At 43.1% G+C, this 22,052-nt stretch overlaps 1 protein-coding gene across 2 annotated transcripts in view; it reads left to right on the plus strand.

Moving 5' to 3' along the window:
• The first annotated feature begins 15,846 nt into the window (after window positions 1-15,846).
• The window catches only part of NPR3 (natriuretic peptide receptor 3), a 67,397-nt gene continuing 61,191 nt past the window's right edge, over window positions 15,847-22,052 (plus strand). For both annotated transcript variants that reach the window (XM_013052104.2, XM_013052109.2), the window contains exon 1: window positions 15,847-17,386. In XM_013052104.2, coding sequence (XP_012907558.1) covers window positions 16,630-17,386 — 757 coding nt within the window. In that variant the 5' untranslated portion in view covers window positions 15,847-16,629. The remainder of the gene's footprint in view (window positions 17,387-22,052) is intronic.

Consider the following 22,052-nt stretch of genomic DNA (forward strand, 5'->3'; position numbering starts at 1 on the left):
CGTGCCTGCAGGCTGGTTCTCTCTGAGCAAGGGCTCAGAAATGCTTCCTCTTGTGCTCTGTTGCTGTCTTGGATCTCAATTCCGTGCCCTTATGATCTTGTAGAATTAGGAATAGTGAAGAAAAAATAAGATATGATTTATAAATAATAGAAAGGAAGTTGGGAGGGTAAATAGAGCATCTAGTATAAGAGAAAGATGAACTATTTCACAAAGGTAGGAAATAGATCCTAATAGAGTTTACAAAGGTAGAGAAACTGACTTACGAAATGACAGACCAAGAAAAAAAAAATCAGCATCAGATTGGGAAGGAACAGGACATTTTGACTCTCCTAAAGCTTTCATACCACAGATATTTTGATAAGCAGATGGCAAAGGATGTGATTATTTGGGTGATAACAGCAGAAAACCACTAGTGGTTTCATACCTTCTTCTTAACCCTGGAGAATAAAATGAAATAGATTCAAGGCTGTTGGGTTTTTTTTTTCTGTTTGGAATTTGTCTTTTTTTCCCCTGTCTTTTAAGAGTTCAGATCTTCTTTGTAAAAGCACCCAGCTCATGTTACAAGTCTTTTTTTTTTTTTAATAAATATTTTATTTATTTGTTTGTCAGAGAGAGAGCTCACAAGGAGGGGGAGCAGCAGGCAGAGAGAGAAGCAGGTTTCCACTGAGCAAGGAGCCATGTATGGGCAGCATCCCAGGAGCCTGGGATCATGACCTGAGCCGAAGGCAGACACAAGGTTACATGTCTTGATGCGAGGAGACACCACCTCCCATGTTGCAAGCTAAAGGGAACATTTTCTCTCACACCCAGCCATGGGCAGCTCTCAAATTGTGCTCTGCAAAATGGACATATCGCTCAGACTTTGGCTCCTCTGGGAGGGAGAGAGTGACTTGTGGACTGGGCTCTTCTCCCCAGGCTCTCCCTTTTTAAGTTCTGTGATGATCTCTCCCTCAATTCTTCGCACCTCCACCTGCCTCCCAGTGAAATCCCTTTTTTGCTGAAGGGACCCTGTTGAGTTTGGTTTCCCCAGAAGCAGACGCTGGGGAAAGAGTTTGAAAGCAAGGAGTTTATTTGGGAGGTGGCAGAAGCATTGCTTAGGAGAGTGGAGACCTCTCTCCTTTATCAGCAGAGAGAAGCTGATAAAAGGTGTATAATCACAGCAGCCTGGTGGGAACGATCCGTCAGCAGAACTCTGTGAACCTGATCTTGGAGTTATCTTGCTCATGCCAGGCAGGCACTGGGGGAGTTAGATACTGGTTTCCGGGAGTCCGAGCCTCGGGGCTGCTCTGGGGCTGCTCATCATCCTATCCTTCCGGCTGCCCTTAGCACAGGTAGGGCACCTGCTCCACCGTGTGCCAGCGACAGGGCTGTGGCCCAGTCACATGCCAACATGTGGTCAGTCATGCCAACATCACCTGCCTCCCCGCCATGTCTGTGTCTCCCTGAGTCTCAGCCAGCCAGGTGCCCTTCCCTCCAGAGTCCTGGGCCTTGGCCAAACCAGGCCCGACGGGTTGTGCTAGCCACCAGGGAGTGGCGAAAGGAAAGGCGAAAGGAAAGTCTGTCTTGGACCTGATTTCCCCAGTGGGAAGCAGAGTACTGAATCCCACCTCTGCTTGTTGTGCACACTTGCCTTCACTGCTGTGTTTCAGGGACGGTCCCTTTTCAGCCCTGCATACCAATCTCAGCTGGTCGTCAGGGACTTTTCTCCATACTGTTTTGGGTTTGAACTGAGCTGAAAGAGGAGAACTTGAACCCATCTAGAATGCATTCCTCTGCATTATGCTAACGGTGGTGACATTTCTGTCACCTGAACTTTGTTTAACATTGGTCACCATAGTTTAATATTGGAGAAACTCCAATTGCTTGTGGTGGTACGCTGAAACTAGAATCTTGGATGAGGTTACTTGTATCACCCAGGTTCAACTAGAGAGACAGAATGTCTCTCTAATGTCTCTAATGTCCATTTAAAATGCACATTAAGAGACTGATTCCACAGAACTGTCTCACATGTTTGTGGGGCTGGCAAACCAGGTCCAAAATTTATAAGGCAGATTTTCAGGAATGGCAGGTTGGGCTTTTTGGTGAGAGCCCTCCAACCCTTTTTTTTTTTTTTTTAAACATTTTTATTTATTTGTCAGAGAGAGAGAGTGAGAGAGAGAAAGTTAGTGAGCCCAAGTAGGGTGAGCAGCAGGCAGAGGGAGAAGCAGTTTCCCTGCTGAGCAAGGAGCCTGATGTGGGACTTGATCCTGACCTGAGATGTTCTGATCCTGAGAGGAAGGCAGACACTTAACTGACTGAGCCACCCTGGCTGTCCCTTGAGTAAGAATCTTATCTGCTATCCACAGGTAGACTTTCTTCCTCATGAAAGTCTCAGTTTTACTCTTTATAGCCTTTCAACTGATTTAATCAGGCCCACCCAGGTTATCTATAATCTCCTTCACTTAAAGTCAGTTGATTATGGATTTTAATTATATGTACAAAATACCTTCACAGAAAAACCTAGATTCACATTTGAATAAATAACTGCAGGACTATAGCTCAACCAAGCTGGCTGCATAAAACTGACCATCAGAGTACCTGTAACATTAAATTCAATCCCATTTAAAAATCAAATCTTAAAAAAAAGCACCAGATTTATAGATACAGAGAACAGATCCAGTGGTTGGTAGAAGTGGGAGGTAAAGAGTGGGGGAAATGGTTGAGGGGAGTCATAAACTTCCAGTTACAACAAATAAGTTACAGGCATGTAATGTACAGCATAGTGATTCTAGTTAATATAACTTTATTGTGTGTTTGAAAGTTGATAAGAGTAAATCTCAAAAGTTCTCATCATAAGAAAAAAAATGCTATAGATACGTATGATGACAAATGTTAACTGGACTTATGGTGGTAATAATTTCCCAGCATATGAAAATATCAAATCATTATATTGTACATTTGAAACGAATATGTCGTATGTCAATTATACCTCAATAAAAAAAGAAATTTTAATGTTTTTCATTTCTTTAAGAAAAAGACTTTATTTTTCCCCCCAAGATTTTAGTATAAATTCTAGGTAGTTAATATATAGTGTAATACTACTTTCAGGTGTAGAATTTAGTCATTCAGCACTTCCATACCTCTTTGACATTGGCCATATCTACTTCTTACTGGGTGTGTCTCTTATAAGGGAAACAAAAGCAAAAATAATCTATTGGAACTTCATCAAATAAAAAGCTTCTGCTCAGCAGAGGAAACAATCAACAAAACTAAAAGGCAACCTATGGAATAGGAGAAGATATTTGCAAATGATACATCTGATAAAGAATTAGTATCCAAAATATACAAAGAACTTACAAAACTCAACACCCCAAAAACAAATAATCTATTTAAAAATGGGCAGAAGATACAAATAAACATTTTTCCAAAGAAGACATCGAGATTGCGAACAGACTCTTGAAAAGATGCTCAATATCACTCATCATCAGGGAAAAGCAAATCAAAAGTACAGTGAGATATCACCTCACACCAGACAGAACTGCTAGGGCGAACAACACAGGAAACAACAGGTGTTGGCGAGGATGTGGAGAAATGGAAACCCTCTTACACTGTTGGTGGAATACAGTATGGAGGTTCCTCAAAAAGTTAAAAATAGAGCTACCCTATGACCCAGCAATTGCACTACTAGGTATTTATCCAAAGGATATATACACAGACACAAAAAAAGGCTTCATCTTTTAAGGGCAGTTTCAGGTTCATAGCAAAATGCAGAGGCAGGTATAGAGATTTCCCATATACTGCTACCCTCACACGTGTATACTCTCCCCCTAAATATCAATATCCCCCTCCAAATGGGACACGTTTTTCAACTGGTGAACCTATCCTGACACAATCACTGTTATGTCCATGGGACATAACATTAGGATTCATTCTATGGGTTTGGACAATTGTAGAATGACATGTGTCTATCATTACGGTATCAGACAGATTGTTTTTGCTGCCCTAAACATCCTCCATATTTTGTATAGTCCTCTCTGTCCCCTCCTCAAGCTCTGACAACCAGTGATCTTTTTACTATCTCCATAGTTTTATCTTTCCAGATTGTCATATAGTTGGAATCATACAGTATGCAGCCTTTTCAGATTGATTTCTTTCACTAAGTGATATGCATTTAAGCTTTTCCCATGTCTTTTCATGGCTTGTTAGCTCATTTATTTTTAGGTTGATTAGTATTCCATTGTCTGATGTACCACAGTTGATTTATCCATTGACCTACTGAAGGACAACTTGGTTGCTTCCAAGTTTTGGTAATTATGAATAAAGCTGCTATAAACATCCATGCACAGGTTTTGTGTGGGTACAATTTTTCAGTTCCTTTGGGTAAATACCAAGGAGTGTGATTTCTGGATCATATGAAAAGTATATGTTTAGCTTTGTAAGAAACAGCCAAACTGCCTTCCAACATGACTGCGCCATTTTTTCATTCCCATCAGCAATAAATGAAAGTTCCTGTCACACAGCCTCACCAGCATTTGGTGTTGGCAGTGTTTCAGATTTTGGCCATTCTGAGGGGTGTATTGTGGCTGAATCATTTTTTGACTGGAAATTTTTTAGATTTTTCCATTACCTTTGAGTTATTTGGGAGCTCTTGGATTAAGAGTTCACCAATACACAATAAATAAACCCGAGTGTTACTTGGTACCAGGCAGGACACTTAGGATTTTACCTGTATTGTCTCATTAAAGATTTTATTTATTTACTGAGAGAGAGAGAGCAAGAGAGAGAGCATGAGAGTGGGGACGGGGTGGGGAGGGGAAGAGGCAGAGGGAGAAGCAGACTCCTCAGTGAGCAGGAAGCCTGCTGCAGTGTGGGCCCTTGATCCCAAGACCCTGAGATCATGACCTGGGCTGAAGGCAGACATTTAACCAACAGAGCCACCCAGGCGCTCCTGTGTTGTTTCATTAAATACCACGACATCAGTACTATTGTTACCCTCTTTCATTTTTGAGGAAAGTGAGATTTAGGGAAATTGCCTAAATTCATTCAGCTGGAGTTCAGTCTAAGTCTGTTTGGGTTAGAAGTTTATGGCTTTTTATTTTAGAATACTTTTAGGTTACAGAAAATTGCAAAGATAGCACAGAGTGTTCCTGTATTCCCAGTGCTATGGAGTGAATGTTTGTGTCCCAGAATTCATATGTTGAAGCTTAAACCCCAGTGTGATGATATTGGGAGGTGTGACATTTGGAAGATGATTAGATCATGAGGGTGGAGCCCCAATCATGGGATTAGTGCCATTGTAAAATAGACTCTGGACAGCTCCCTCACCCCTTCCACAATGTGATAACACAGCGAGAAGATGGCTTTCTATGAAGTAGGAAGTGGTCCCTCACTAGACACTGAATCTTCTAGCACCTTAATCTTGGACTTCCAAGCTTCCAGAACTATGAGGAAATAAATGTTTTTGTTTAAGCCATTCAGTCTACGATATTTTTGTTACAGCTACCCAAATGGACTAACATATGCAGTTTTCCCTTTTATTAATATCTGTAACTGTGGTACTTTTACTGAAACTATGAGCTTAACATTGGTACATAACTAGTAACTAAGCTCTAGACTTTTTTCAGATTTCACCAGTTTTTCCACTAATGTCCTTTTCCTATCTCAGGACCCAATCCAGAATATACTGAATTGCATTTAGGAAAGCTTGCCTTTTTAACTATTTCACTTGGATTGCTCTATAGAGAAGTTTAGAAATCTACAAAAAGGTATAAAGTTCCATAATTGTTCTCTGAGTCTGGGTGACACAGCCCAATAGTGGGATAATGGAACAGTTTTCCTTAGAATATGCTAACCACTTGAATTTTCAGATATACTTTGGTTTTAGTGCCTGACCTAAAAACTCAGAGACTTTTCCTTAAAGCTTTTTGTAATAGCTTTCAGTAACATTCTTAGTTTCTTAGTTTTCCAGAGAAACCTGCTTCCAAGTAACTATGTTAGTGCTACTCGGAACTCCGCCGTCCTCCTGTCTGATGACTTCCTTCCACAAGCTTTTACTGTTCTCTTCATCTCTGTTCCTATTGCTATCACCTGAGTCCATCCAGGAAAAGATTATTTCACATCTGGATTTTTATAAGTACCTTTAAAGGCTCTTCTAATCTCTAGACTGCCTTCAGTTCCAAACTCATCTTTAATGTCAAGACCAGACTGACATTTTAAAATCATTAGCTTCATCATATGGACCCTTGCCTAAAAATCTTAAGGCTCTGCTCGATGATTTCAGGAGAAGTATTCAAGCTCTAAACGTTATTAAAATCTTGCCCTATTCTTTTTCCATTTCATTTTCCTATGACCCCTTCACCTCAATGAGTCCATTCCTCTGAGACCAGCCAGGCTAACTGACTCGGAGTTCATGCTTACGAGACTTCCCTTATTTAGGATGTCCATTGTCCTCTCCTTTCTGTGCCCAGATATTTTCCATTTTTAAAAGAATGTTTCAAGGTTTATCTGATTGTTCTCCAGGGTGTGTAAAGAGTAATTCTCTTCTCTTAGTATTTTGGAAACTCTAGTGTTTATCGTGTGTCCTGGTGAGCAGGGGAAGCTGATTTGTAGTTCCAATTACTTCCCTTCTTTGTGTCCTTTAATTTTGTTATTCCTGCCAGCCACCTGTACACAGTCTCTGTGTAGGCAAGATTCTCTTGCCTTGTGCTCCCTGGGTACAACTGAAACAAGGATAGGGCTTCAAAAGCCTTTCTGTGAAACAGGCAAAAAACAAAAGGAAAATAAATACCAAGTTTCAAAAAGCCACAAATAGCCCAATGTACATAGTACAAATTACTCGGTCTACCTTGATGTATTAGTTAGGATTAGGTTCAAATGTATTGGCTTAAAACTCAAAGGATGGCTTGAAAATATAGTTTGTTCATTCTTGTAAAAAAGAGGTCTACCAGTCTATCACTGGGGAGTCAGATACTGATTTTCCTATTCCACCATCCTTGGCACAAGGGCTCCATCCCCCAAATCATTTCATAGCCTTAATGTGACTGCTGGAGCTCTAGCCAACATGCACATGCTCCAGAAAGGGAGAAGAGAAATGGCCAACAGAGTCAGAGTATGACCCCCTTTATGAGACTGACACGCTACCTACTGCGCTAACGAGGCAACTTATGACCCCCTTTAAAGAGCCTTCCTGGAACTCTTACCCAACAACTAATTTCCACTTACATATGACTAGCCATGTTTCTTATTTTTTTAGTATTTTGTTATCTTTTTCAAGGTTTTTTAGAAAATATTTAATCAATCAATTAATTAATTAACTTAGCCATAGGTGGAGGGGTAAAGGGAGAGGGAGAGGCATCTCAAGCAGATTCTGTGCTGAATGAGGAGCCTGCAGTGGGGCTGAATCTCATGACCCTGAGATCATGACCTGAGCTTGACCATACAAGAGTCATACATTTAATTTACTGAGCCACCAGCTGTCCCTATCTTTTTCAAGTTTTTATTAAATTCCAGTTTATTAACATACAGTGTAATATTAGTTTCAAGTATAGGATTTAGTGATTCATCACTTAGGTACAACACCCAGTGCTCATTACAACAAGGGCCCTCTTTAATACCCAGCACCCACTTAGCCCATCTCTCTGCCCACCTTGCCCCCAGGAATTCTCAGTTATTCTCTGTAGTTAAGAATCTATTTTCTGGTTTGCCTCTCTTTCCCCTCACCCATGTTCATTTGTTTTGTTTCTTAAATTCCACATCTGAGTGAAATCATATGACTTACTTCATTTTGTATAATACTCTTTAGCTCCATCCATGTTGCAAATGGCAAGATTTCATCCTTTTTAATGCCCAAGTAACATTCCTCTGTGTGTGTGTGTGTGTGTGTGTGTGTGTGTGTGTGTATCCCCCACATCTTCTTACCAATTCATCAGTGGATAGATACTTGGGCTGTTTCCACAGTTTGGCTATTGTAGATAATGCTGCTATAAACATTCGAGTATACCTTTGAATTAGTATTTTTTTAATTCTTTGGGTAAATATCTAGTTGTGCAATTGCTGGACCATAGACTAGCACTATTTTTAACTTTTTGAGGAAAATCCACACTGTTTTCTAGAGTGTGATTAGCCATATTTAGCTTCTCACATTACCATACTTAGTTTCAAGGGAGGCTGATCAATATAATTTTTCATTAGAGAAGATTGCTGCTTTGAATAAAATGGGGTTCTATTAATAAGGATGAAGGGAAGAATGGATATTGGGTGGACAACTAGCCTTCTCTGCTGCAGATTGCTTCTATGGCTGAGAATCCCTGTTCAGTATATATCCTCTAGTTCCAAAGCTCAAAGTCTCATTGTCTGTTTTATTTGTACCTTGAACTTTTCTCTAGTCTCCATGTTGGGATATTGTCTTAGAACCCATTAACTGGTGTCCCCTCAATCTCCTGGGTTCTGTCTTAAGCCATTAAGTTTTGGGGTAGTCTCTTATGCAAAAACAGAACTTAGCCATCTTGGATACTACTCAGAGATGTTGTACCCTGGGTTAGGATTGTGGATTGGTCATACCTACTAACCACAAAGCTATAGTTTTAAGAAAATATGCTTTAGTAAGCACTTGTTCTGGTCATTCAATATCCCTTTCTCTCTCTTTTGGTAACAATACTGGGATTTTAGTTAGGGCCATCATTTATTTAGTTCTCACATGTGATTCCTTTGGTGACTGTAGTTAGTAATACCGGACTGTATACTTGAAAGTTGTTAAGAGATTTTGAGCATTCTCACCAAACGCACAAAACGAGTTAACAAAATGAGGTGATATATGCATTAATTATCTTGATCTTGATAACTAGTCCACCATGTATATGTATCTCACATCATTATATTGTCCACTTTAAGTATGTATAGTGCTCAAGAATTACTCCTCATGCTGTGAAGTGTGTAAACCTGGCGATTCACAGACCTGTACCCCTGGGGATAAAAATATATGTTTATAAAAAAAAAAAGAATTACTCCTCAATAAAGCTGGAAAAAAAGAGACGGCCTATTCTAAAAATTAAACAAACATAATGATATAAATTTTTCATCTAATAGTTAAGGTCTATCCTTGTTACTCTTTATGAAAATAAGAAATAGTATAATACAATTTCCATATTGGAATGACACAGGCATGCCCAAGAAACACTTTTTCAAGAATCTAAGACCTGTCTGTGGCAGATATTGAACACATAAAGAGGATCCCATGGAGTAAAGGGAATGTGAAGAGACCCATGAAGGAGAGAAAATAAAACAAGAATCTCACAGATCGATACGTGCCAGATTGAGTGTGCCAAGAACTGATTTATGGTTAATTAAAAAAAATGTACCCGAGGTGAAAAAAAACCTCACAGTGATCTACCACAGCATGAATAATTTGTAATTTGGGATCATCTGCACACTCTCATGCACTTGAATATGAGACATTGTCCAAGTAGAAAGTCATTTCCATGTCATATCTCAAGATTTCCAAGAGTCTGCAATGCAACGAATTCAGGTTAAAATAATCTTTACTGTTTTCCCCAGACAGTTAGTGAAGGGAGAAAGAAAAGAAGGGCTGGAACGAGAATATTTTTGTAGGGTGGATGAAGAGGAAGAAGAACATTGAATGTCAAAGGTGTTACCAGCAATTGAAAAGTAACAATGTCAGCTTGAAGAAATAATTTTCTCCACTAGTGTCAAGGCGAAATTTGATGTCACAACATGATCACCGAAAATATGAGAGGGCAAATGTCAAGAATTTTCCTGATGTTTTCCTCATGGCATTCTATTCTATTTTAGTCTCATGTATCAGCTATCCAAGATTTAATACCTAGTGGAATGTACTTGTTGGAAAGAAATAAAAAATTATACCTCACAACATTGCACATGGTGTAACAAAAATTTTCCTCATCACCTTAAATTCCTGTTCATAGCATTACAAGATATTGTACTGACTTTTTTTTTTTAAGGATACTGCATTTTCCCCATTAGCAAGGAAGTGATCAAGAATTGAATATGAGTGAATAGATACTGGTGTATCAATGTGTGAATACCTCTTAAAATTGGTATTTAGGTTTTTGGGCCTCTTACATTGTTTGCACATTAAGAAATCCAACATGGTCATATCTGAATGTGCTGAAAATTATGAACTTATAAGCTTATATATATGAATTTGTATCTATGACTGAATTTCTCTTTGAATTATCTTTTTTCCTATAATTGCTTTATTATTTCTCTTCTAAATTCTGTTTTGTGAGAAATTTGTATTCTTTGGATTTATCTTTGGTGAGAAACTTTTTTTTTTTTTTTTAAAGGTTGTATTTATTTGAGAGAGAGAGAGAAAGAGAGAGCATGAGAAGGGAGAAGGTCAGAGGGAGAAGCAGACCCCTCAGGCTGGGAGCCTGATACAAGATTTGATCCCGGGACTCCAGGATCATGACCTGAGCCAAAGGTAGTCACTTAACCAACTGAGCCACCCAGATGCCCTATTGTTGGTGAGAAACTTTTAAATGTCTGCTGTATCCTTCTTGAAGGAGGGAATGTCGAATTAAAAAAAAAAAAACTCCTCAGCCCTCATGAAATTTATATTCTAGTAGGTTAATGCTTGTTAATTTAGAGTACAAACCATTCAATATTGTGATGTAATAACACTGGAAAAATTATTTTTATAAGATGTTTTTATAACATTTTATAAATTTGATGTAATTTTGTCTTGATTATGTTTCTTTAAAACATAGCACAGTTGAGTATTATAACATGATTTTTCTATCACATAGAAGTAAGTGTAACTTGGGTCAGATCATAGACCCAGACAAAACTAATGAATGTCTGATATAGTAGATTTAATGAAGCCGTAGAACACCATAGTGCTTGACACAATGTAAGTACCTTAAAAGGTTTCCTGAATTGGACAAGAGCATTTAGCCCTGGGCCTAAAATTTTTATTACCTGGGTATTTAGTACATTAGGATGCATTTTATTTTTTTCTCATTACTTGTGATAATGTCCACGATCTATAAAGTAAACACATTCCTTCCAACACAATCCTCTTTGTGTTTCCATGCAATCTGCCTCTTTCTTCCCCGTCCCCAAAGTCCTGCCCCTCTGTGCAGCTGCTCTATTTTACCCCCTTTTAAAGAAATTACTCTCTGATGTATCCCTTTAGTTCTCTGAGGCTGGAGGGAACCTGACTTTCTGGAGGAGCCTTTTAGATGGGAAGGGCAGCTGTGGGTGGCGAACATCAGCTCCTGCTCTCTTTGCTCCACTGTGAAGGGGGGAGAATATTGAACAAGATCTTGTCTCAAGCTTACCAGGAAATAGCTGTGGTTGGGAATATTTGCAGCCAGTATCACAGTGATTGCCAAAAGGGTTCCCCCTGGGAAGCCACTGTCACCAAACAAACATTATTAAGTAAGGTCTGGTGATCGGGCGATAGATAACTCCAAGCAAATTACACAAAAGCCACACCGTTTTGGGTTTTGAATTAATTCTTTCATTCCATAAACAGTTATTGAACACTGCTTGGTGTTGAAGGGAATTTAATATCAAGAGCTGCCATTTATCTTTCTATGGTAGACAAAGCACCTTGCATCTGTTTTTTCTGATTCTTACTTCTACAACACCAGGAAAATGTTATTATCTCCTGTGTAGAAATGAGAAAATCCAAGCCAGTGAGGACACTGAAAGTCAAACAGGTGAGGTGATAACCTGCGCTTGTGCTGGAAGGGTTTTGTGCGGGCCCTCTTTCCCCTGGGAAGCCCGGCCCCCAGCCCAGTACTCGAGTTAAACCAAGAGCAGCAGCTCTGCATTTTTCAGAAGTCTTTCTCATGTCATTTTGTTTCAGGACATCTTCAAAGAAGTGACAAGAGATTGTGGCGAATGGGAACCTAAGAGGGGACATACAGAAACAAATCTGACCTTAAGGAAGTAAGTTCGTTAGAGCTGTTTTCAAAAGAATCCCTCAAGGCCATGTTTAGCTGCAGTTTCTGGTGAAATTGAATCATAAATTTAAGTAGAAAAAAATGTAATTGCTATTATTTATAGTGTTGGGAAAAAAATCACAGATTTGTAAAATAGAAGAAAAGGGGTCATTAAATAGAGTTCCTGCTTAAGGAAGGCTAAAACCCAGAGGCAAAGTTATAATTTAATTTTTTTGGCATTCACCGATCTCTCTCCCAGGTCTTGAATGGTTCCCTCTAAAACATCAGCTATATGTTAAAACAAAAACCTCAATACTCATTAAATTACAGAAATGTTCTGAATTGTGTGTAATATTCTTTCATCTTTTCTGCCTCTAGGGGGAAGTGTGTTTTCAACAATTCTGTCCCAAGAAGGTATTTTCTTTGTGGGCTGTAGGCTTCACAGGGATCCTTTACTGTCCTTTACTGTGACCTCAGGGCTGGCTTCACGAGGCAGAAGATGTTTTCTGTGAAAATCTGGAAGGGTTCTTAACTTGAGAGGTTGCCACTGGGTTTATGAGGGAGAAGGTCATGCAGCCTGTAAAAATTGGTGGAGAAAACTTCCTTAAGATAGCATTTCTAACACATTTCAAAGAATGGCATGTTGGGGTTCTCCCGATCATGCTGTCTTTCCTGGTGGTAAAAAAAATTAACTTATATAGACACCAGACATTTCAAAGAGTGGCAAAGAAATAGCTGAATATAGAAAACTGGCCACCTTCTTTTAGTAACTTCATGTTAAAAAAATATAGTTTGTGATATGGATGAAAACATTTCTAAATCCTATAAAAAAGTCGACTAGCTTTTGTAATAATCCTGCTTAGAGCTCACATTGCTTTTCATCTGGTTAATTTTATTTTATTTTGCAGCATTTCCCTGTAACTTTCTTTTGTTTTCATTCAGCAATTGTTGCCAGAAACAATGTACTAAGTGAAAAGGTTAGGGATTTTTTTTTTTTTTTTCCATTTCACTGTTCTACAGAATTGAAAGGAACAATGTTTAAAAACTGACTCTAAGGGATGAGTTATTTCTATTTGTTTTCTTGTTTCCTTCTTTCTTGGCTTGATCTATATGTTTACAGTGCTGCAAAAATGCTATTATACTCTTTTAATAATTATATTAGTGTGCTGCCTATCCTCAAAACTTAGCTGCATATAAAACAAAATTTTAATGCAAAGAATGTTATTACTTAATGAAAATTAGCTTTGTCCCCAAACCTCTTTTACATGGTATAATAGGTGGTACATGCTTATTTCTAATTCAATCCCATTTTAAAATACTCTCAGGGACAAAGATGTATTTAAGTACCTCATTTTTATTCTTTGGCCTTAATTCACCATCTAGTGAGTGAGGGTGTCAGGGGGGTGACTTCTGAAATCTTTTCCAGTCCTATGATTGGAGAGCTTCATGGTATTCAAGAAATTTACACAGACTCTCCCCTGCTTGGAAAAAATCTAATTTGGTAGAAAGTAAACAGACGTATAACATTAACGTTCATATACTATTACTTCCTATAAATGTGCATATTTTGAATTAAAGCTTTTCTTTAAAAAGTCTAATTTCTATATAATAAATAAGTCCTGGGAGGTAAGATATAGCATGTTGACTATAGTTAAGAGTGCATTGCATATTTGAAAGTTGTGAAGAGATCTTAGAAGTTCTCATCACAAGAAAAAAGAATTTGTAACTATGCATAGTGATGGAAATTATAACTAGACTTATTGTGGTGACCATTTCCCAATATATACAAATATGGAATCATTATATAGTACATCTGAGACTAATATAACGTTATATCTCAATTGTACCTCAATTTAAAAAATTCCAATTTCTGCCCACTGGAAAAATTTAAGGGGTGCTTTGAGCACCAGCAAGGACAGTAATGCTTCTCTGGTTCTGCTGTGTAGTTTGGGGGCTCTTCCTTTCCACACATTGGTTAGTCTGTGCCATTGAGTGACAAGCTGTAAGTTGAGAGCTCTGATGGAAAGGCCACGGAGAGCCTGTGATACCCAACCTAACCGCACTGCCCTGGGCGTGACCCCCGGTGTGACTGGGGCAGAAGCGTTCATGCAGGGTGCCACTGAAACCCCAGACTCTCCTAATAAGCCCACACCACACAGCGCGCAGAATCCTATCGCCATTGGCCGGTGTTTCCAGACACAGGGCACAGAAAGCAGTAACAGGAAACCTTGGTTCCTTCCCGTCTCCTGGCAACCAGTTTCGAAACCCATTAGACCCTTGGAATTGGTGATTTAGTTCTGTTCTCTCTTTCTCCCTCCCTCCCCTCCTTTCTTCCTCCCTTTTTCCTTCCTTCATTCTTTCCCTTCCTTTTTCCCTCCCTCCCTCTTTCTCTCCAGGAGTGTTTAATTGCTGTGAAGTGCTAAATCTCGATTTCCAGTGTGTGCAAATTACCGTCTTTGTGGAATTAAAATTTTATGCAGATGCCTCTTTTGCTACTGTTTAGCAGCTCTAATTAAATAAATAAGATTTCTTGTAGGAGTAGAAAGGTCCTGCTTGAAGACTGAGGGATCATAGTGCATAATCTGAAATCTTAATGACCCAGACGGTGACCTGTTGTCCATAATTACGTTTCTGGTGCCAGAAAGAGCATTAAGGAGGTGCTGTCACTGGCCTCCAGTGCTGCTGCTTGAAGAGGCCACGTTTCCTGTAATCCCAATTTGCCTTGTCACTGTTATACTGGAGAGCAATTGCTCTCTTGGGGCTTCCGTGTTGGAAAGAAAGGAAAAGCAAGGAAAAGAAAAGAAAAAAGAAAAGAAAGAACAACAAACAAAAGCAAAGCAACCAAACGTAATCCCTGGGGCCATGACATCGGTGATAACAGTCGGCTGCAAGTTTCTGCCGAAAGAGGGCGTTGGTCTAAGACTGTTGGAAATTCGAGGTCACAGTCTAATGAAAGACCATTTAAAAACATTTTCAGTTTATTTTAATTTGCGGCGCTTAAGAATCACAATTCCCCAGTCTAATGCAGCACGTTCGCACTGCAGATGACCTCGGAGTGTTATCACGTTCAGTGGTTCAAGTTCCATTTGGAGCTGCCCTGTAGCACAGAGGGTATCCCGTGAGGCCCCTCTGACCACGGACTCCACGGCCGTTTCCATCCTTGTCTCCACTGCTGTTGTGGCTGTGACCAGTGGCTAGAGGAGTCTCGGACACAAGATCTTTCTCGGCAGTGCAGAACCGCGAGCACAGTGCCTCTCGCGACCCGGAGGAGAAGCGGTTGGAACGGAGGGTGCCCTTGCACCCAGGGGATCCTTGGGTGACGATTTAGGGAGGTCTCTTGGTTACCTGGTTTGGCACACAAAACCTCGAGGACGCCTCGGAGATGCTCTTCAGACTATTCGCCACATCCAGAAGCCGAACTCTTCACTCGCCTCCGGGAGCAACAAGTTTCGCTTTTCTGCGAGCCGCTTGCCAGCTTTGCGTGGGGTCACTGGACTCCTGGAAGCGGGGAGACCCCAGCGCAAATCGCGAGGCCCAGAGGGAGAACGCGGGTGCGTGGCAGGAGAGAGCGGAGGAGAGGGAGGGGTCCAAGTACCGCCTGGGCTAACTGGGAGTTCGAGGTCCTCCATCGAGCCATCGTACTGGGACCTTGGTCCCCGCCTGACCTTGCGCCAGGGGACCGGGAAGGTCGGGTGCCCACCCCGAGTTGGTGCGTCAGGAGGGAGTTTGGCTGGAGTGAGAAAGAGATGAGAGTGAGCGGGATTTACGGATTTTTGCAAGGAAAGTACAAATTTCTAGGACCACCCCCTTCCTCTAATCCTGTTGTTTTTTTTTTGCACAGTGTGTGCCTGCGTTCATTTACTTTCAAACACGTTTCCCTTTTTAAAGCCTGGAGCTGGAAAAAGAGCTGCTGCGTGCGGGGCCAGGGTAAGGCGGGGGACCCCAGAGGGTGTGCGGTGTGGTGGGGGGCTCCCGCCTGTGCGGACGCGGGCGACTGCGGCTTTAAGGACAAGGCAGGGGCTGGCTGGGAGTTGTTGGGGTTAGGGACCCCGGGAGGGGTGGGAAGGTAGGGGTGTGGGGAGGAGCCCTGATGTAAGAATGTTAATGAGAGGCTCCCCAGCCCAGCCCCCACCACTCCCCACCCCCACCCACCCCACCCGCTGGAAATACAAACCCAGCCTCGGAGCGCCTTGTGTGGTAACACGCTCCGCGGCTGCCACGCTATTTAAACGAGGGCTATGGATCCAGGAACCGGCGCGAATCAATGAGATCAAACGCGGGGGAGATGCACCGTCAATTACAAGCACTTGGACAAGTCTAACTTTTTTTTTCTTTTACAAATACGCTTTCAAAAGCAATCTTAGCAACGTCCAAATAAGAAGCCACCTCTAAGCAAAATAGTATATATAAAGGGAGGGCGAATATATATATATATACACATATATATGTATATATATTTTTAAGTATATATATATATATAAATCTATTGTAGGCGTACAGGTTTACACGCGGTGAACTTTTTCTTTTCTTTCTCTCTTTTTTAAACGAGTGACACTGCAAAGAAGGACTCTTCCTCTGTCTTCTGGTGAAGGGGTATTCTATTTTCTTAGAGCGCCCAAGGGGGCGCAGGGACCTCGGAGAGAAGAGTGGGGAGGAAAGAGGAAGGGTGGGTGGGGGGCAGAGGGCGAGTCAGCAGCGAGGGCAGGCTCTTTCCTGCGGCACCATGCCGTCCCTGCTGGTGCTCACTTTCTCCGCGTGCGTCTTGCTTGTCTGGGTGTTGTTGGTCGGCAGCACCAGTGGCAGTGGCGGCGGGGGCGCCAGCCTCGGCGGAGGGCGCCGGGAGAGAGAGGCCCTGCAGCCGCAGAAGATCGAGGTGCTGGTGCTGTTGCCCCAGGACGACTCGTACCTGTTCTCCCTGGCCCGGGTGCGGCCGGCCATCGAATACGCGCTCCGCAGCGTGCAGGGCAACGGGACCGAGCGGCGGCTTCTGCCACCCGGAACTCGCTTCCAGGTGGCCTACGAAGACTCAGATTGCGGCAACCGGGCACTTTTCAGCCTGGTGGACCGCGTGGCGGAGGCACGCGGCGCCAAGCCCGATCTCATCCTGGGGCCGGTGTGCGAGTACGCAGCAGCGCCGGTGGCCCGACTTGCGTCGCACTGGGACCTGCCGATGTTGTCGGCAGGGGCACTGGCCGCGGGCTTCCAGCACAAGGACACCGAGTACTCGCACCTAACGCGTGTGGCACCCGCATACGCTAAGATGGGTGAGATGATGCTCGCCCTATTCCGCCACCACCAGTGGAGCCGCGCCGCACTTATCTATAGCGATGACAAGCTGGAGCGGAACTGCTACTTCACCCTCGAAGGGGTCCACGAGGTCTTCCAGGAGGAGGGCTTGCACACGTCCGCCTACAATTTCGATGAGACCAAAGAATTGGACCTGGACGACATAGTGCGCTACATCCAGGCCAGTGAGCGAGGTGAGCAGGACTGCGATCCCCGGCTTCCGGCCCTAACCCCACCGCCCGCGGCGGGTCTCCCCGCACACGCGTCAGCTCCTCTGCGAACCCTACTGTACCCCCTGCACTGAGGACCCGGGGAGGACGTGCACGCGGGGATTCGCCCGGGTGTGCGCTGTTTGGCGGCGACAACCTTTGACCATCGCCTTTCGCTGTCGCGGGGTGAATGCGGAGGTCCGAGGGAGGTAGTAGAGCCTGGGGGAGGGGCGACTGAGCCTGAAGCTCCCGAGTGCCTGGGTCCGACAGGTGCTGTCAAATCACTTTTTTTTTTTTCCTCCTCTCTCTTCCTTCGCCAGCACCAGGCTGGTGATTGGCGGCGCACTCTCGGTGTCCTGCAGCAACCGGGGTCTGAAAGCGTCCCGAGGCCAGAGAGAACTTGTTGCTCAGTCCTTTACCAGCGTGCGCCCCCTCCCAGTGCGGAAGCAAATGCATTCTCTCCACAGCTGGCTCGCCGCTACTTGGCTGGCTTGGTTCTAAGCGTTTCCCTGGCTGCACCTTCCGCAAATCCCAGCTTTCTTTTAAAAGGTCATTGTTTCGCCCTTCTCATTTCTTTCGTGGCCCTTGTAAACGAGCCTCTGTGGTTTCCACCAAAAATGCCTCGCTGTGTCTGGACCCAGGCGACACTCACTATCCGCCCCTACCCCCAAACCCCGCGCGATCTGCACCGAGGTCCTTAAAGCGCCCTGAGCAAGGCTTTGCGAGAGCGCGCGCTGGGGAAGCGGTCGCTTCATAGCTTTTGCACGTGAGCCCCAAGTTTCTCCCCGGGTCTGAGCTACCAAACCGGACAAAGCTCAAGGCTGAGGATGGAGGTTCCGGCAACAGGGAGCAGGGAGCGGGAGGAGAAACGGGTGGTCGCGGATACCTAATGACAGAAGACCCCAGTGCGGTCGCTTTTACTGCAGTGTAGGCGGCGTGAAGGTGGGCTGAGATCCCAGCATAGTGCGATTTCCTCTTTCCTGGTGTCAAGTTTGGGGTGAACAGTGCTCGGGGAACTCTTCTCGGCTCCCGGTTTCGGGAGCGCAGGCACCTGGATGGCCAACGTGTAGTCGGGCAAAGCACGCCACGACCCTGCGCGGGGAGGTCACTGGCGAGAAGGGCTGAGCCAAACTCAGGGCTAGTCCATGACTTGGCACGGGCAGGAGCCTGGGCACTGTGACCGTGGGACACAGGGCAACCGGAAGCTAGCAGTCTCGGGAACAGGTGAGAGTGGGCAGAAGGTCGCTGGGGGATGGCTCGTGGCCGCCCCTTTGTCCAGTTTGTGCACTCCGACTGGGGAGTGAACGCACTCTTGAGAGAGAAGAGGCGGAAGGTGTTGACAGTGGGGTGCATGGCCAAGTTTTGAGCGTTTGAAATCCAGGCTGTCTTCGCGGAATCCCTGCCAGACAAGCAGCGGGGTGCCGGTTTTGCTGATTATGAAAAAAGGCACTTGTGTCCAACCGCTGCCGTCTCCCTACGCTCGGCGGAGAAACCCACATCTACTTCTTTCCCCTCTCCCAGTCCCCAGGTTAAGGCAGAGCCCCGTAGACCTCAAGTTGCCCTGTGTCCCTGGAACCTGATACTTCAGCTCTGGGCTTTCCAGGGGCTGGCAGGGCCTGGCTTTCAGGGCAGGAAGATCTGGGGGGAGGTGTCATCCTGGGGGCGCGAGGCGTGGTCTGCCAACGTGTCTGTGCTGCCACAGTCCTGAAAGTCTGAATGCTGGCAGTGACCGACCCACGCACACAGGGCCTGAGATCGTGGCCTAAGGGGAGCAGTCGGCCCCAATGAGGGCAGATGGGACCACCAGTCCCCTCAGCCTCACAGTGGTGTGACTGAGGCAAGGGGTAGAGGGACGCCAGTGCCCTGGTAGGCCTGGGGGCTCCTGAGAGCTCGGATTACAGTCTGGTGCCAAGGATTAATTTAATTCCGGAAGCCTCATACCTGTTCCCAGGTCTTTTTGCTGCTGCTGCTTCTCCTCCCTCCCTCCCTCTCTTTCTTTTTTGTTTGAATTTAGTGGTGGAAGTTTGCTGGGCTGAACTGTATGTTTACAGGTGATGAGGCTATTCTTACTCTAAAGTCTATTTCCAACAGTGACTAGGCAGAAGGATAAATATTCATAGATATAAAACAAAACAGTTTCTCTCATAAGGCTTCTCCCCCACCCCATTTCCCCACCCTCAGGTGAGAAAGTTGCTTGATCACAAGGCTCTCTTTGGAGATCTTTTACCCATCACCCTTCCTTTGCCATAGCTGGTTAAAGTGTTAAAAAGGGCTTCAGTTCAGGGGTTTCCTGGCATTTGACTCGCAGAGCACCTGCCCTGGCAAAAGAGGCTGGGCTGCTCCTAAGTCTCTTACCCCAGGCTCCTCCGCTGAGGTGTCAGGAGTTGGGGCAGCCCCTTTTGGGGATGCTGGGAGAGTTAAGTGAGCTAACACCCGGAATGTGCTGGAACAGGGCCAGGCACATACCGAATGCTCAGTCAACATGAGGTTTGAGACTGGTTATTCTTATTTAATATATATGATGATAATCGCCCTTATGGAGGTGGGGCCGTGCTCTGGGGAGAGAACCTTGGCAGGAGGAGCAGATACTGCGGCTGCTGCGGGGCCCAGGGCAAAACATTTACCTTCTCTGAGGCGGGATTTCCTCCTCCTGGAACAGTGAGGTCAGATGAGAAGCAGGCCTCTTCACGCTGATCTGGTGTTTGCATTTGTGCTCACTCAAATATTAAAAACTTAACTGACCACAGTTTTGTCCTCGAAAATTCCGTATGAAACATCATAGAACCAGAGAGTGTCTGTCCCCCTTAAGCCATCTTTTGGAGATAACGTTTTTAGCACTTTTTCTGAACTTATTTTCATCTTTAAAATCATATCACAAATGTTTGAATTTCTTAACGGGTAACAACTGATAATGTCACCACCTCAAATAATAATATGACTAAAATTTCACTTGGCTATGTGCTGTACTGTAGAATGAAGAACTGAGGGGCATTGGTCATTCCTTTCAGGGACTTGCCACTAAGTCAATAATTTAAAAAAAAATTTCCCTGTCTTTTGTCCTTAGGCAACATAGAGCATCACCGAAATACACACGCCTGAGTCTACATCAGTAAAAAAACAATGATCTTTACTTAAAACTTAATCCTACAGTCCATGACAGCCCTCAGTATTCTATAGTCAACAATAAATTTATTTTTAAAAAGACAAGTTTAAGTATGACAACTCTTTCAAGCAATAGAAGCTAGCAGTTGTTTTGTCTCTGCATCTTAGGAAACGCAGAACTGGAAGTGGTACACACACACATTTTTGTATGGAGAACAGTAATTTTATCCTTTTAGTTATTAATATGTCATGGATGTGGCTTGTTAACAGCTATAGAGACAACAGTATTTAATCAGGACAAGAGTCACTTATTTTTAGATTTAGGCTGGGGTAAATGACCAAATGGTTGATCAGAATTTTTAAGCAGTGAATGCATGATAAGTATAAAATAACTAGCACACAGCAGGGGGAAAAGAAGCATTGTAAGCTGCAGTGTGGATGAAAGTCTTTGGAGTGGATGAGCCTTTGTGAACAATAAAAATAAAAGTGCAATCTCTATTTTGCTAATGAAACGCATTGCTGTATAGTGTAGAAATGGCCAGAAAGAAGTCTTTCTAATTTTCTTTCTGAAGATACTAATTTTATGGGAGTTAGTTATACAGTTACATAGATTAGGAAGTCAGAAGATTGCACGAGTCTTATTAGGAACAAGCATTTGCTGCCTCGTACTTCCCATGTCTCACTTCCCAGAGGGAAGCATTTTCAACTTTGGCAACGATTTCCTTAGGTATTTGACTTCTAAATAACATGTGACTTTGATTATTTTAGTTAGAGGGTTCTCTCCTACCATCCCTGTGGCAGATGGTAATTTAGTTCTCTTCTCCTGCATATTAACCACATACTCAAGCTCTCTTTGCAGACATCCTTTCAGAATGGTTGTGTAAAAATTTTTGGTTAGCTCAACTTTCAGTGTCTATATCTTTATTGCCTTCTAAATGTTATTTTTAGTTGGACTGTATCAGTTATTATAATGATAGTTCCTGAATTGCTCTAGTTTTCCTTGGGTTAAAAAACAAGTTGTTTTTTTCTTGTTTGCTTTGTTTCTATGGACTTACAACTAAATCATCCATCAACTCTCTATTCTAAGTCCCTGAGGTGCTCCAGTTTGGTTATTTTCTAAGCAGGTTGCACAGTTGTCACTCTGGATTCTTTAACATACCCCTGCAACTCCAATTACCCCTCTCTCTCTCACAATAGATCCTTAGGTGTTCCTCTTTCTTAGTTCCTCTTTCTTAGTTCTTGTTTTGGTTGAGTTCTTCCTTCAGGAGCTTTCTCAGAAAGGATGGATGAGAGCTAAAGGTTGATACCTTTCATGACCGTAAATGTCTTCATTCTGCCCTTATGCATTATTATGGAATTCTAGGTTGGAAATCATTTTCCTTCAAGATTTGAAGGATTGTCTTATAAATTTTGACATTGCTACTAGGAAGCTTCAATTGATTTGGGTTCTTGACCTTATTGTTTGTTATCTATTGTTTTTTTCCTGAAAACTTTTGGAATTTTCTCTTTGCTCTCAATGTTTTAATATTGTGTTATGATGTACTTTCAT

The sequence above is a fragment of the Mustela putorius genome, unplaced genomic scaffold (genome assembly GCF_011764305.1).
Source record: "Mustela putorius furo isolate JIRA1106 unplaced genomic scaffold, ASM1176430v1.1 tig00000407_pilon_pilon_pilon, whole genome shotgun sequence".
In the NCBI taxonomy this organism is placed as follows: Eukaryota; Metazoa; Chordata; class Mammalia; order Carnivora; family Mustelidae; genus Mustela; species Mustela putorius.